General features: G+C 62.7%; 3 protein-coding genes across 13 annotated transcripts in view; 1 reads left to right on the top strand and 2 right to left on the bottom strand.

Moving 5' to 3' along the window:
• Window positions 1-2,306, bottom strand: part of PHRF1 (PHD and ring finger domains 1) — a 30,328-nt gene extending 28,022 nt beyond the window's left edge. For 5 of the 10 annotated variants that reach the window (XM_045039759.1, XM_045039757.1, XM_045039760.1 and 2 more), the window contains exons 1-2: window positions 2,152-2,293; window positions 1,643-1,760 (exon numbers count right to left, since the gene is read on the bottom strand). The gene's annotated coding sequence lies outside the window, so the exon portion shown is untranslated. The other 5 variants (XM_023240253.2, XM_023240251.2, XM_045039758.1 and 2 more) reach the window with 4 other exon arrangements.
• A 4,202-nt stretch (window positions 2,307-6,508) lies between these two features.
• Window positions 6,509-8,949, top strand: LOC111556765 (translation initiation factor IF-2-like). Its single transcript, XM_045039772.1, has 2 exons — window positions 6,509-7,448; window positions 7,921-8,949. Exons 1-2 carry the CDS (start codon window positions 6,705-6,707, stop codon window positions 8,170-8,172), a joined length of 996 nt encoding a protein of 331 aa, XP_044895707.1. The 5' UTR covers window positions 6,509-6,704; the 3' UTR covers window positions 8,173-8,949.
• Window positions 8,950-10,675: 1,726 nt separating this feature from the next.
• Window positions 10,676-13,507, bottom strand: RASSF7 (Ras association domain family member 7). 2 transcript variants are annotated; one of them, XM_006937682.5, is made up of 6 exons: window positions 13,347-13,507; window positions 12,574-12,704; window positions 11,679-12,391; window positions 11,418-11,546; window positions 11,259-11,340; window positions 10,676-11,177 (listed from the first exon to the last, which is right to left on the bottom strand). In XM_006937682.5, the coding sequence occupies exons 2-6, from the start codon at window positions 12,695-12,697 to the stop codon at window positions 11,146-11,148; spliced, it is 1,080 nt and encodes a 359-aa protein (XP_006937744.2). In that variant the 5' UTR covers window positions 12,698-12,704; window positions 13,347-13,507; the 3' UTR covers window positions 10,676-11,145. The 2 variants fall into 2 exon arrangements, with proteins under 2 accessions (XP_006937744.2, XP_006937743.2); XM_006937681.5 differs by having other exon boundaries at window positions 10,676-11,340.
• Window positions 13,508-14,622: the final 1,115 nt, after the last annotated feature.

Below are 14,622 nucleotides of genomic sequence, written 5' to 3' on the forward strand. Positions count from 1 at the left end.
TTTCAGAGTCAAAAGTTGTATGTGGCACTTGGACTGCATGGGGACGGGTACCCCAATCCCTGTGTCGTTCAAGGGTCGACTGTACCATCACACGTAGACCTTCCAGTGAACCCTTAGACACCAGAAAATGTAACCCGAGGCCACCGAAGACACAACACAGCACAGCTGAGGGCAGTTTTCCGGGTGCAAATCCTTACCCTGATGACGTGTCACACAAGCACCAGCTCAAAAGGAAAAACAACCCCTAGCTTCTCTGGTGCACTACGACCCAGGTCCACCTAGAACGGGCAGTGGCGAGGCCTGCCTCCGAGGGCTGCCTGAAGAGGTCAACAAGGCCATAATGGGGTTTGGTACCCGGGGACTTGCCAGAAATGCCAGCCCAGGAATGGGGTCGAATCCCTGAGTCCCTGCCCCTGTGGGGTTCAGTCCCATGGCCTTGTACTCCCACCACTGCTGGGGAGGGAAAGCTCTACCAGGGCAGGAGAGGGTCGATTAGGAGGCTGAACATCGTCCCTTCCTGTTCCGTCACGCGACACTTAGGACACTGGGAAAAAAAAAACCCAGGTGGCCCCTGAAATTACGTTCCAGAGCAAACACCTGTGCAAATACCAAGGTAGAGACCACAACTAGAGATCCCTACAGCCCTTTCCCTGTCAGAACTGCAATCAGAACCCTTCGTTAATGGGGACCCCAGCTTAGGACCTAATGGCCCACCAGCAGCCCCAGCCCAGACATACCAGCCCAGATGCACCGTCCCTACCTCTGCCCCTGTGTTCCAGATAACAGGCTGGGAAGCTGTCTGGCAGGAAGGCCCACGGCCCCCTCCCGGCTGCTGGCCGCCCTCGGCAGTGCTGGTGGTGCTCTGGCGTTCTCCTGCTCAAACTCTAGACTCGGGGCATCCAGGGGGAATAATTAAGCCAGAGAAAATATTTCTCTCTTCAAATGCAGGAACCCAAAGCACCTACAGTTCCAACCGTCACTAAGGAAGCAAGAGCTTCGATGGTAACTGGCACCTATGCCAAGATCGGAAGCAAGAGTGCCCGTCGCCAGGCCCTGGGCAAGGCTGCCAGGTCCAACACTGCACACCGGGCCAGGGCTGTCATTCTCCATTCACCGTCTGCCACAGAGGACAGGAGACCTTGGTACTGCAAACTGCAACGGAAGTGAAAAAGCTAGAGCCCATTGAGGTCTTCGCAGGGCTGAGACGGCCACGGAGGGTCCGTGCTGGGGGGCTGCAGAGAGGACTAAAGCCAAGCCTGCCCCGTCAGAGCCTTGCCACTTGGCCGGGTGCAGAGAATGCACCGGAAGACGCCAGCTACTGTTATTCGGACTCCACATTCTCCCATAAACACGAAGCCTGCCGGTGGTCCTGGGACAGGGAGGGTGTGCTAAGTGCCAAGTCAAACCTCACCTCAGCCTCACGTTCTACCCGTATGACCACTGGCTAGAAGGCGGCGCGCCAGGCAGACGCCAGAACGGCATGCAGTCTCCTGAACTGACAACAGGGTAACATGAGCGCCGCTAAAGAGAGCGCCGCCCCAGAGTCCCGGGCTGCGTTAACTCGGCGCTCTGGCTGCGCGCTCAGCACCTGTGCGCCCCGTTAGCAAGTTACTTAGCCTCTCCGGGGCTCGGCTCGGCTCACTTGTAGAGCAGGAAGGACGACCCCTACTCCCGGGGTTTGTTGTGAAGACTACGTAAGTTAACAGGAAATCATCCCGCGAACCACTCGGGCTGCCGACGAAAGCAGTGACGACCGGGAGCTGGAAACGAGTTGGCAAAGGGTCACACCTCGCTCAGAGGGGAAAGCGATAACGCAGAGTTGGCGGGGAGGGGGGGGCGGGGGGGGCGCCGGGAGGGGGGGGCGGGGGGGGGGCGCCGGACGGGGCGGGGTGCGCTCCCCGCGACTGGGGACCTGAGGCGGGCCACCCGGAAACCCGCCCGCAGGCCGAGGAGCCGCCCAGGCTCGGCGCGAGGCCTCCCTGCCCCGCGCCCGCCCGCCCGCGCCGAGCTCCCCGCCGCCCGCCCGGGGCCAGCGCGGCGCAGGCCTCGCACCGCGGGGCAGGCCTCAGACAAAGCGCGCGGCGTTCGAGGACGGCCCACGCGGCCGGGGCGCGGCAGGGACCCCGGGACCGCCGCGGGCCCCGCACGTACCCGAGAACCTCGTGCCCCTCCGGCTGCGCCCGGGCGCTCACGGCCGCCGCCCGAGCGACACCCTCGACTAGGCCGCCGCCGCCGCCGCCACCGCCGCGCGCTCCCCGACCCGGAAGTGCACGGTGCCGGCTTCCGGGGCCCTCCCGCCCCGCCCCGCCCGTTGGCGGGAACCACTGGGACAAGGGAGGGGAAGAAGAGCCTGAGGTGGCGGATGGCGCCGCTCGCCGCAGCCGAGGGCCCCGAGACTTTGGAAACACTGTTCAATGCTGGACCACCGCCAAGGAAGACCAGTGTCTGGAGGAACTTGTGGTTTCTAGGCCTCCGACGGTAGGCTGTTCCTGGCCGCCCTCCCCCGCCGGGAGCTGGTACGGCCCAAGCCCCCGCCCGCGGCCCAGGGCGAATGGAAGCGGCGGTCCGGCACACCTGAGACCCCGCCCCTGAGATCTAGCCCCGCCCCACGCCTGTGGCCCCGCCCCCACGCGGCGGCCCGGGCCCCCCCCCCCCGCTGCTAGCCACGCCCCCAGCCCCGCGCGCCTGCTGTCCCGACCGAACACTGACGGAGTCCTACGTGCGCGGGCTCCTCCGGGTGCTGGCCACAGCCGGAGGAGACCGCAGCCCCGCGTCGCGTCCGGCCCGGACACAGGAAACCACGAGCACTGTAAATCACTACACCGTGTGGTGTGGGAGAAGCTGACTCGTGCTAGGAGGAAAGATAAAGCAGGGTAGGATCTGGGGCTCAGGAGCCTGGGAGGACTAGCCAGTGTTAAGTGGTGAGGTTGGACCTCAAAGGGGCCGAGCTGGGCCGCTGTGGGGAGAGCACCGAGAAGCCGCCAGACCTCGGGAAGGAGGCTGGGATGGCTGGGCCCAGTGCGGGGAGTGGCCAGAGGCGCTAGGGGCCCAGAAGGAGCATTTAGGCCAGGATGACGTGTGCTGGCTTACGGGCTCCGTGGGGCGGCGATGGCAGACCCAAGGGAACCGGTCAGGAGGCCACTTCGGTGACCGCAGTTCAGGGACCACCATGGCTCGGGCTCGGGTGGGGGCAGCGCAGGTGCGGGAAGCAAGAAGTTCCTGGTAGGTTCTGAAGAAAGGCGGTGTGTTGGGGGATGTGCAAAGTAAACCCAGGAGCAGGGAGCTTCTGGAAGTTAGGGAAGGAAAAGGAAGGTCCATCAAGCAGGGGCCTGGGTGAGTGAGGTGGGGGCCCTGTGACCCTGAGGACAGCAGCGTTGGAGGGGGGGGGGAGGGCCGCAGGGAGTCTAAAGAGAATGGGACCGGTCACCAGAGCAGCAGCGGCAACTCTTGCAAGTGGTTCCACTGCAAAAGGAAGGAAGAGCAGGGGTGGCCAAGAGGGAGCCAGTCAAGGGAGGGTTGTTTCTATGTTTACAACTGGAGAAGCAAGGGCTAGTTTACAAACCCTGTAAATGACTTTGCAGAAAGGAAGAATGGATGGTGGGGGACTCTGGAGTGATTCCTCTCTGTTGGCCATCGGGTCGGGGTCTGGAGAGGTGGCTGCTACAGTATAGTGCCTCTGGGGCGTCCCCCAGGCCAGGTGCCTGAACCTGAGCACTTGGGCTCCCAGCGTATCAGTCACGTAACCTTCGGAGAGCTTCTCAACCTCTCTGTGCCTCAGTGTCCTTGGCTGTAAAACAGGGAGGTTGAGAGCTGGATGGATGAGTATTGGGATAGCACTTCAGGTGGGGTCCAGCATCGCAACTACCCTGCATCAGGCACCTTCCCCGCCCCCTCCTTCTCAGCTTGGAGCTTGGCATGTGCTGGCCCTTCTACATACACATGCCTGCCTGCTAAAAACCATTGGATGTGAGGACGCTACCCAGCAGAGGTTACCAAATGGTAGGGGCACCCTGCTGACCCTCCTAGAAAGAGTTGAAGCAGCAGCTTATAGCCAACTTGGAGCCCTTTTGGAGAGGCGGCAGTCCTTCCTACCTTTATGTGCAGATGTTCCCCAGGGGCTGCTGAACATTTGTCATAATAAACATATGCACCCACAATGGGAAAAAGGCTTACTCAGCAGGCATCCCTGGGCAGAGCACAGCCTACCCAGTCATGTCAACCTGTGCTCACATGTGACACGTGCTCTCAGAAAAGTGCCCAGAGCCATTGGTCTGGGCCCAAACTGAATATAGGTGGTACCTCTTGAGAGCATAGGCACATACGTACCTATATCTCCCACCTACTGATGCCCCCCCACAGTAGGTACACCTACTGTACCCCCATCAGTACTGTCACCACAGTGCACAATGACTAGCCACCCACCTGCCACCTCTCACATGCTAGTTCCAAGCAAGGACACATGTGTGCACCCTGCCCACATGCCCCTCTAGATTTGCACTCTGAAGCCCTTGCTTGCACCCTGCCTTCCCCTCCAAAGCACAAGCAGGAACATACATGAAATGTACACTTCTGCCTTGTGCCAGAAGGGTGGAGCTGGGCTGGGAGCCACCTTGGCTGTGTCCAGCCCAGGCCAGCCCTCTCCCCTGCCATCAGGCCTACACACAAACACAGCACCAGAGGAGACTTGGGAAGGTGGGTGTGTTAGTGTCCTGGTCCTACCCTAAGCAGTGACCACAGACTGGGTAGCTTAACCAGCAGTTTATTATCTCACAGTCCTGGAAATCACGAGTCCAAATTCTGAGGCAGCTGCACTCCCTTGGAAATCTGTAGGGGGAATCCTTTCTGCCTTTTCCGGGTTTTGGTGCTCCGGGCTTGGCTTGTACCCAAAGCCCAAACAGGACGGGCACGGCCACCGATGGCCCTGCGCACCGCTCTGTGTCCCTTCTGGACTCAGACTCCGAGCCTTCCAAGGCGACGGGTCCCGCCAGAGGGACCCGGAGCCCCCAGCCACCAGCCAGAGTGCTCCGCAGTGGCCTTGGGCAGTACAGGCCCGCACGTGCGTCCCGAGGGCGTGGCCAGGCTACATCACCCCAACTCTGCCTCTGTCTTTACATGGCTTTCCTTCCTGTGTATCTGTATCTCTCCTCTCATCTATCTCATAAGTCCATTTGGCATTGGATTTAGGGCCCACCCAGGTAAACCAGGATGTTTTTTTTTTTAAGGAATTTATTAAACAATCATCATCGTCATTTTTTTTAATTAAAAAAAAATTTTTTTTTAAGACAGAGCGTGAGCAAGTGGGGGGGGGGGGCGCAGAGAGAGAGTGAGACACAGAATCGGAAGCAGGCTCCAGGCTCTGAGCTGTCAGCACAGAGCCCGACACAGGGCTCGAACTCACAAACCGTGAGATCATGACCTGAGCTGAAGTCGGACGTTTAACAGACTGAGCCACCCAGGCGCCCCAGAATGATTTTTATCGCAAGAGCTTTAGCTCAATTACAGCTGCACAGACCCTTTTTCTCGGTAAGGAACATTCACAGTGTCTAGGCATTAGGATACAGACATCTTGTGGGGACACTATTCAACCACTACACAGGGTGATAAGAGTTGCATTTGGAAGCAGTAGGACTGGAGGGCACAGCTAGGGGTCGTACCAATAAAGGCAAGACAGGAACTCAGAGTCACCCTGACTTCTGGCTTTTCCTTGTCCCTGAGTCCCAGACTTCTTTCCTTCAAACCTCTGCCCTGTCCTGAAGGTGTGGGCCTCCTCAATGATCCTGCAGATTCCTAGGGGTTCCTTCAAGACTACATGATCCAGACTTTGCTACCCTTCCACTTCTGACCCCCGATAGAGCTGAGCCAGCTCCTTGCTCCTCTGTATTCTTTCCCCACCCACACCCACAGCATGTACTTGAATTTCTATCCCCAGGCTTTAGGCTCCTGATGTCCCAGGCAGGGCAGATGCCTTCCTGGCACCTCAGCACTTAGCCAATCAGGCAATTTTTTTTTAAGGCTTATTTATTTATTTATTTATTTATTTATTTATTTATTTATTTATTTTGAGAGAGAGAACGAGTGGAGTAGGGGCAGAGAGAGAGGGAGAATCCCAAGCAGGCTCTGCGCTGTCAGCACAGAGCCCAATGTGGGGCTTGATCCCACAAATCGTAAGATCATGACCTGAGTCAGATGCTCAACCAACTGAGCCACCCAGGCACCCCTGGCAGTGGTTTTGAAGGAAGAAATGAAGTGATCTGATGATGGGAAGTGTGCAGTTCGGGCGTCCAGGTTTTGTGACAGGTGATGGGCTCCAGCCCAGGCACATGTGGGATGTGGAAAAAGGAACTAAGAACAGGTGGTGAGTTAGAGGGCAGGAGGGCCACAGGAGAGCCACTAGGGGACCACGATGCTGAGGCTGAGGGGGCACGGCCCCTGGGTGAAGGACCAGAATGGCACCGAAGAGAAAAGAGTTCCTCCGAAGCTGCCTGGAGCCAGGTGAGTAGAGTCCTCCAGGGAGGGAGGGCCTGGGTGTGAGGCAGGTGCGGGAGACATGGACTGATTGGAGTGAGGTGAGGGAAAGTGGCCCCCTCTGGCTTACTTTGGAGGACTGCTGTGTCAGGAACAAAAAGGGAGCAAGCATCTCTCTACCCCATCAGGGATCCAGATGGCCCGTGATTCCGCCGCAGGGATCCCCTGGCCATGGAGGCATGGAGCTGAGTATGAAGGGAAGGGGACCAGGGCCACCTTGGGGCACCACCCAGGAGTCAGTAACTTCAGATCTTAAACAGTCCATTCTCATGATTTATACTTTCTCAAAGCCCAAACAGGACGGGCACGGCCACCGATGGCCCTGCGCACCGCTCTGTGTCCCCTCCGGACTCAGACTCCGAGCCTTCCAAGGCGACGGGTCCCGCCGGAGGGACCCGGAGCCCCCCACCCGCCAGCCAGAGCGCTCCGCAGTGGCCTTGGGCAGCGCGGGCCGCACGTGCGTCCCGAGGGCGCGGCCGGGCTACGTGCGCCGGGGCCCCGCGCGTTCCCGGGAGCAGCCGGCCCACCGCGAGGGCGGGGGAGCGCCTCGGGCCGTACCACCCGCCCCGGCCGGCGGGGGAGCCGCCCCGCACGGCAGCAGCGCGGCGCCCGCAGGCCCCGCCCGGCAGGTGGCGGCCCCGCCCCGAGGCCGACGTGCGGAAAGGAACGCGCCGGCCGCGCCCGCGAGGGGCCGCGCGGCGGTGGGCGTGGCGTCCCGCCCACACCTCGCGCCCACTGGCTGCGGCGCAGTAGGGCGGGACCTGCCCGGCGGGCCATTGGCTGCGAGACCCTCATATTTGCATACGGGCCGGCGCGGGGCGCGGGCCGGGCGCCCCGCGCGGGGCGGGAGGGGGAGTCGGGGCCCAGCGGCGGCCGCCGAATTCGGGCAGAGAGCTGGCGACGGTCCTGCGTCGGGGTTGCAGGTGACGCGCGAGGGGTCCCAGACTGGCGGGCGGCGGGCTCGGGCCGGGCTGGTGCGGTGGGACGAGGACGCACAAGTTGGAGGAGAAGGGGGGTCGGGGGTGGGGGACGGCCCCCTCCGTCCACCCGGCGGTCCCTCCAGGCGCAGGGCAGCCACTGCCCACCGCACACTGCGCTGCTCCGGACCCACTGTGCGTGTGACAGCGGCTGATCTGTCCCTGGGCAGCGCGACCGCCCCGGCCCCTCTGTGACCCTGCTCCGTCGGGCAGGGGACAGCCACACCAGGTGGGAGGGTGAGCACCGAGGCGAGCAGAGGCCAGGGCGCCCCTGTGGACCAGGTCTGCGTATCTGCGCTCAGCAGGGGGGTGGGGGGAAAGGGGAAACATCTTGGGACTTCCCTGCCCTCCCTATGAGGGGGCTCAGGTGGGCCAGATGCGCCCTAGGAGGGAACTTTCTTTTCCTTGTGTGTTTCAGGTGCCAGGATGTGCAGAGTTACCGGGACGGTCTTCTGAACGTTGCCAAGCTGAGGGCAGCCTTGGGCAGGCAACGGGTGTTGTGGTCAGACCTTTGGCACTCAGGACCGGAGCCCCCACTACTGGCCTCTTGAGGGCCATCTCTGGGAACTTTCTTAAGGAAGATGGTGCCAAATTTGGCTTTTCTGTGCATTTCTGCCTCTTAAACAAGGCCGCTAAAAGAGTTGGGATGCGGAGGACCTGCTTGTGGTGACCAGCAACATGCTCTCCCGGAGGTGGGGGTACCTGGCAGAGCCCCCAGCCCATCTTCCAGGCCTGCTTTCTCTGCCGTGGGTTCTCAGTCCGCTGTGAAAACCTGCTGGTTGTGGGGCATGCCCAGAGCAGTCTGCTGGTGTGCAGGTGCCAGGACACTTCCCGCAGGCCTGGTGTCCTCTCCCGGACAGTGGGGGTTGACAGCTGGAACTGGGTCTGTGATTGCCAGAACAGCCTGAGGGAGAGGCGGGATTAGTTGAGGACTGGCATGGAGTTGGGCTCACTTTTGGAGGGACCCTGTCCTAAAGGTCACCGTGGCGTACCGAGTGTCACACCCAGCAGGTCTAGTAGGGCCGCGTTCTGCAGGTGACAGGGAGGCGTGCATAGCCTTGGGGTTGAGAACCGGTGGAGCTGATTGGCTGCCACAGGGCAATGACTTGCTGTGGGTGACCCTTCAGTGAGCCCCGGTGTTCTCAGCCAACCCAAAAGGCCACTTTTGCACGGGGGGGGGGGGGGGGGAGCAAGAACCCTGAGGTCAGGAGGGGCTCCAGTGCCAGCCCCCAACACAGCCTGGCCCTCCAGAGACTCATGATGACGGCTGCCTGTGTACTCACACCAGGCTTGCCTGGGGAGCTGGCCTGGCCTGGACCTGCCCTGCCATGGACTGATGTGTGTGTTTGTGTGTGTGGGAGCTGGGCCTCTTCTTACCTCAACAGAACTCACATCATTGTTTTCAAAGTACAGTTTAAAGCTCAAAAGTAAACTTCAGCAACTCCAAGGTTTGCTTAGTGATTTGAAGCACTTCTGGCAACTTCTTGGGGACGTGGGATTTTGTCCTCCTGGAACACCTAGAGGAAGAAGGTCCTGTCCCTTTCCCCACCCTAGAGCACAGGTGCTACCTGAGGACCCCTCCAAGGTTCAAAAGAGGGCTCATCAGCTTCCTCAACCAGCAGCAGACCAGGGACAGGTCCCTGGAAACGGCTTCTGAACAGATGTTCCCTGAAAACAGACGCAGGAGCCTGGCGGAGGGGTGGGGTGGGGTGAGCTCTGTGAGCACCAGGCCTATGTCCTTTGGTTGGTGGGAGAGCAGATAACCCTGGGAGGGCGTGGCCTCGTCTCCAGATGGCACCTGGCTTTGCCCTCTGCTGGCCAGTGCACTCAGCTTGGGAGATGACCCTGTGTTGGGGCTCAGGACAGGCCCCCTGGGGCACACCTAGCCCTTCTGCACACAGGTAGGGCTGCGGGCAGGGAGAGCAGACCCCTGGAGCCTGGTGCTGATTGCCCGTGGCCCCAGCCCTCTCACCCAGGACACAGCACAGTCAGCATTTGCATTCCAGACTATATCCCACGTGCCTGTTCGCTTAGCCCTGTCTGGAATGGGCTGCTGTGAGGTGGGCAGTGAGCTCAGGTGGGAGCTGGGTTAGGGCTGGGGGCTTTAGAGTGAGGAGCCCCCTGCTGCTGCCTGGCCTGGCCATTCACTCCCTATCCTGTTCCACCTTGGGCAGGAAGTGCCCAGTCCTAGTTGCCCCCCCCCACCCCCTACCCCAAGCTGTGCTCTCAAGGTGGCATTGCCTCTTGGTGGCTTCCTTGCTCCTGGTACTCAGGACTTCATGTCCCCCGTGGTCGGCCCCAAAGGAAGTGGGGAACACCAGGCCCAGCTCAGGGGCCACTCCAGAAGGCTGAGTCTGTCCCACAGTTGCCAACCCCCAAACTCAGCACAAAGACCCCCATCATCTAGGATGCCCCCCTCTCCTGTTCCCCATGCCTGTGGCTGCACTGAGCACCTGGGTTCTGACCACCACAAAGAGCTCCAGTCTCAGCCACTGTGCTCAGAGGTGTGACTGCAGGACCAGGACCAGGACTGCGGCCTGGACGTCACTCTGCCCTAATTTGGAGGCCGCAGGCACACAGCTGAGGCTTCACATCCAGCTGGGAAGCAGGGGGGCCCTCGGGAAGGCTGGGCAGCCACACCCTCATGGGGCCTACAAAGCTCCTCTGGGCAGGGCTGCTGCTTCCTTGGTCCTGGCCGACCAGGAGTCTGGGGAGCTGCCCCCACAAGCTCTCAGTAAACCTGACAGGCAGGTCTGGCATGTCCTTAAGTCCCCATGTCCAGGAGCCACCCCAGATGGGGTGGCAGTTCCTGCTCCTGCTGAGGGTTAGGCCAGAAGAGGGGAACCAGGCAGACAAGAGGTCCACACAGGAACCCGGGCCGGGGCTGAGGCTGCTGCAAGCAGTACAGTCGTACCGTCCGACTTTCAACCCCAGGCTTGCGCTGCCAAGGAGAGCCCCTGGGGGTGGGCGGGCAGAGCAGCCTGAAAGGCGAGGCCCCACAAATGCTCCCAGGCTTTAGGCCCAGCTGACCGCTGGCCCCTGGGAGACGCCCTGCTCAAGAGCCCCAGTTGCGGCCAGCCCCGGGTAGCTTGGGGATACTGCCCAGTGACCCCAGCCAGTCTCGGTTTCAGGCCCCACAGACGCTGTCCGGTGCAACCTTGGGACACACTCGAGCCATTTGGGGCAGTTTATTGAGGCTTTAGGGTCAGGGTAGGGGAGGCAGCATACCTGTGTGTGTGTGCACACGTGTGATGAAGGACACTTCCCACATGCAAGCACACACCCAGAGTTGAGCAGTGTCCACATATCATCTCCCATCCCCTACAAGGAGCCATGGCCTTTGGGGCCTAGCGAATTCTGAGCCGGTCGTGCCCCCTGCTTCTCCAAGGGGCCGGCAGACTTGGCAAGGACTAGGGCAAGCACCCTCAGCCTCCCGCTGCCCCCCAGAGCAGAACCCCCTGGGCTCTGAGGCATTCTGTCTCAGGCCCAGGGCACCAGGCCTTCCCACTCCATGGGCAATAAACCCTCTGGGACCCCTGATGCTGCCGTTGTCCAAGTCGGGCCCCGCCTTGGCTGCCCACGCTCATGTCATGGGAGCCCAGGGCTGGGCTGGCAGTGGATGTCCATTCTGGGGCAAGAGCTGCTACCTCCAGGAGTTCTGCCTCATGGGGACAACTGTGGGGAGGACACAGGCTGAGGGACTGAGGAGGCCACAGGAGAACCCTGACCCACCCAGAATGGGGGGGACAGACATACTCTCTGGGCTCAGGCTGGACACTAGAGCAGGACCGTGGGAGGTTCTGGTGAAAGGCTCTTCTCTGGCCAGAGGCAGAAGATCCTATGGGGAGAGCAGATCAGCTTAGGACTGGGCCAGGCCTCCCCTGCCACCCAGCCTCCCTCCAGAACGGCGCTGACCTGTGCGCCAGGGGGGCCCCCATCTGGCTGCGGCGGTGGTGGCGGCGCAGCCCCCGTCTGCTGGATGAACTGCTGCAGGTTACACTGGCGGAGCTCCCGGTTCAGCTCCTCTAGTTCCTGGGCCTGGGCCTGGGGCACAGGGCACCCTCAGGAGACGGCCGTGGAGCCCCACGGTCACACCCTGGTCACACCCTGACACCCGCCCCCCAAGCTGCCCATGCTGGGGATGTCAGCAGGCGCTCGGGGCCCAGGGGGGCTTACCTGCAGAGCACGCTCGGCAGCCTCCAGAGCCCTGCTGACCAGGGCCAGGCTGCCCTGCACCTCCGCGCTCTGCCGCTCCTGGACGGCCAGGTCCTGGCGCAGGCGTTCGGTGGCAGATGCCGTGGGTGAGGGGGGCCCGGGGGCCTCTGAGGCCAGATGGAGTTCGGCCTCCAGGGCACGGGCCTGGGCATCCAGGGCCTGCAGCCGGGCGGCGTGCTCGGCAGTGGCGGCGCTCAGGGCTTGCAGGCGTGCCTGCCCCTCACGCTCCCGCACCTGCTCCCGCCTGAGCTCCTGCTCCCAGAAGGCCTCCTGACCCAGCTCCAGTGCGTTCCTCCGCACCCTTCGCTCCAGGCCCTGCAGGTCTGCACAGGAGCCTGGCATTGGTGCTACGGGGGCCACAGGCTCGGGCAGCGCAGGGATGGGGGCCAGCCCAGGGCACCCAAGGCTGAAGGTCAGTGCTTTGCGGGGCTCGTGGCCCAGGGCTGGCCGTGGCTTCGGGGGGAGGCTGGCCCGGACTGGGCACCGTTCAGGAGGTGGGCAGCTGTCTGAGGAGGGCCTTCCTGCGAGGCTGGGCCCTGTTCGCCTCAGGACAAACTGGACATCACTGGCAAACTGTCCACAAGTGGCCTGGGCACCCACTGGACACTCCTGGGGCAGCAGCTGCCGTTCCTTCTCCCTGAGACGCTGCACGAGCACAAAGCGGCCCGTCTGGCCTGGGGTAGGAGGAGAGGGGTCAGCCTAGATTCCCTCCACCCTCCATCCACCTGGCTTGAGAAGTTGAGGGAGAGCAACAGGGATCAGCAACCAGCCCCACCCTCCTTGGGGGAAAGGGGCCATAGGAGCAGGCCCAGTCTCGGGTGCACCTGCTGGGCCATCCGTGCCAGAAAGGACTCACCTATTGCTTGGGCTAGCGCGATGACCACTTCCTGACAGGTGGTCTGCTCTGAGACCCCACAGACCACGCGCTGTATGCCATCCACCCACACCTTCAGCTCCATGGCTGCTAGCCCTGAGAGCATCCCTGTCCTGCACGGAGGGTGAAGGCCACAGAGTCAGGCCCAGCCTGGCTCTCCTCTCTTCCCCCAGAACTGGCTCAGGGTTACTGTCCCCCTGACGTCAGCCCCGCTCTCCTGTGCCCAGCCCCACCCGTAGGCCACACATTCTTGGGGTGGGAGTAGTGGAGACCCCCCCCCCCCCGCAGGGGGAACCAGTCCGCTCTCAAGGGGCACTTTGAGGCTCCTCCACTGCCCAGCCTCCTCTCGCCTCACCCCAATCCCGGAACGAGGCGAATCATTAACCAGATCCAGGACTTCCTGCCTCCCCAGTCACCTGGCTCGAAGGGCACTGCCCCTCCCACGGGACGCCGTCCTCAGGCACCCAAGGGCGCCCTCACGAAAACACGGCTTCCCTCTGCCATGGGAACGCCCCCTCGCCCGAGACGCAGACCTCGGCCCTCCGGAGGCACGGAACCGCGCCTGGGCGGTCCCTGCCGGCGCGGGCAGCCCCCTTCCCGCTCCCCACAGCCGCCGCGCTTGCCGTCTCTGCGGCGGGGGCCGTTGCAGGTGCTGCGGGGCCCCCCACGGCCGCCCAGCCCGCGCCCCTCCGTCGGAGTTGCCGCCCGGGGCCGTGCCCCGCACTCGGGAGGATCTGGGGCCCTGCGCTTCTCACCTGGGCGTTCGCCGGCCTCCCGGACCTAGGCTCGAACTGGCTGCTTCCCGGCGGCCGGCGCCGTCGCCGCCGCAACCTGCCGCCTCCAGCGCGGCGGGCGAGCCCCGGCCCGCAGCTCCATTGGCCCGCAGCCCGAGCGCCCCGCCCCGAGCGCCCCCATTGGTTCCCACCATCGCCTCGTCCGCCCCGCGCCCACGCCCATTGGCTACCTCTCTGAGCCCCGCCCCTCCCATTGGCTCCCCGCCCGCCCCGCCCTCAGCGGCGCCCAGGTGTGGGCGGAGCTCGGCAGCGCGGAGGGGCGGGCCGAGCCTGGTCCACGCACGCCTGAGGACCGCGAACTACGCGGAAGCGCGTCCCTGGCCCCCGGGCGGCGCGTGGGACAGGTGTCTGGCTCCGCTCCCGGGCCGACCTCCTCAGAAACCTCCCAGTCTGATGAGTCTTTTGCCTAGAGAGGGAGCGCCGGCCTGGGACCCTGCAGCTTCTGCGCCGAGAGGGGCAGCGGGGTCCCCAAGGCCAGGGCCCCACCGACCTTGCTCCCTTAGGGCGCGTCGTCGGGACGCACAGGGGTCGGGGAACCGTGAGCCCCCGCGGGAGGGAGGTGGAGCTGGCGGGCCACTGCAGCCAGGTTGGCAATCCTGGTGAGGGGAGAAGGCCGCCTTCAGGTTGCTGGGGACAAAGCAAGACATAGACCCTGGGCTCTTTTCCCCCACCCCTGCCTGCCCTCAGTGGAGCTCGGTGCCCTCTCGAGTTGTGGACGCCCGCGGGCACACTCCAGCCTGGTAGGACCCAAGCCAGCTAGGCAGCCAGGGTGCCTCACAGCCTCAATGCTGTCTGTGGACCAGGCATTCAGAGCCCTGTTTCTGCCACGGGGGTCCTCCTGCCAGCCTGTATGTTCCGCAGCACAGGAAGTCCAACAAAAACTCGAAGTTGAGAGTCTGAAAGAAAGGAAGGAAGGGAGGGAGGGAGGGAGGGAGGAAGGAAGGAAGGAAGGAAGGAAGGAAGAAAGAAAGAAAGAAAGAAAGAACGAGAAAGGAAGAAAGAAAGAAAGAAAGAAAGAAAGAAAGAAAGAAAGAAAGAAAGAGAGAGAAAGGGGTTGGGGTGAAGGCTGGAGAGCATCAGTTTGTGTGTCAGATCTGGTGCTTCATTTTTGGTGTGGGGCAGAGGGAACAGTTATCGTGGTCATGAGAGGTTCCCCGGGGCTCCCTGAGGTGACCCAGGTGGTAGAGATGGATGGGGGCAGGGGGGGCTTCTTGCTTGGGGGCCAGGTAGGTGGGCA

This window comes from Felis catus, chromosome D1 (genome assembly GCF_018350175.1).
Source record: "Felis catus isolate Fca126 chromosome D1, F.catus_Fca126_mat1.0, whole genome shotgun sequence".
Lineage (NCBI taxonomy): Eukaryota > Metazoa > Chordata > Mammalia > Carnivora > Felidae > Felis > Felis catus.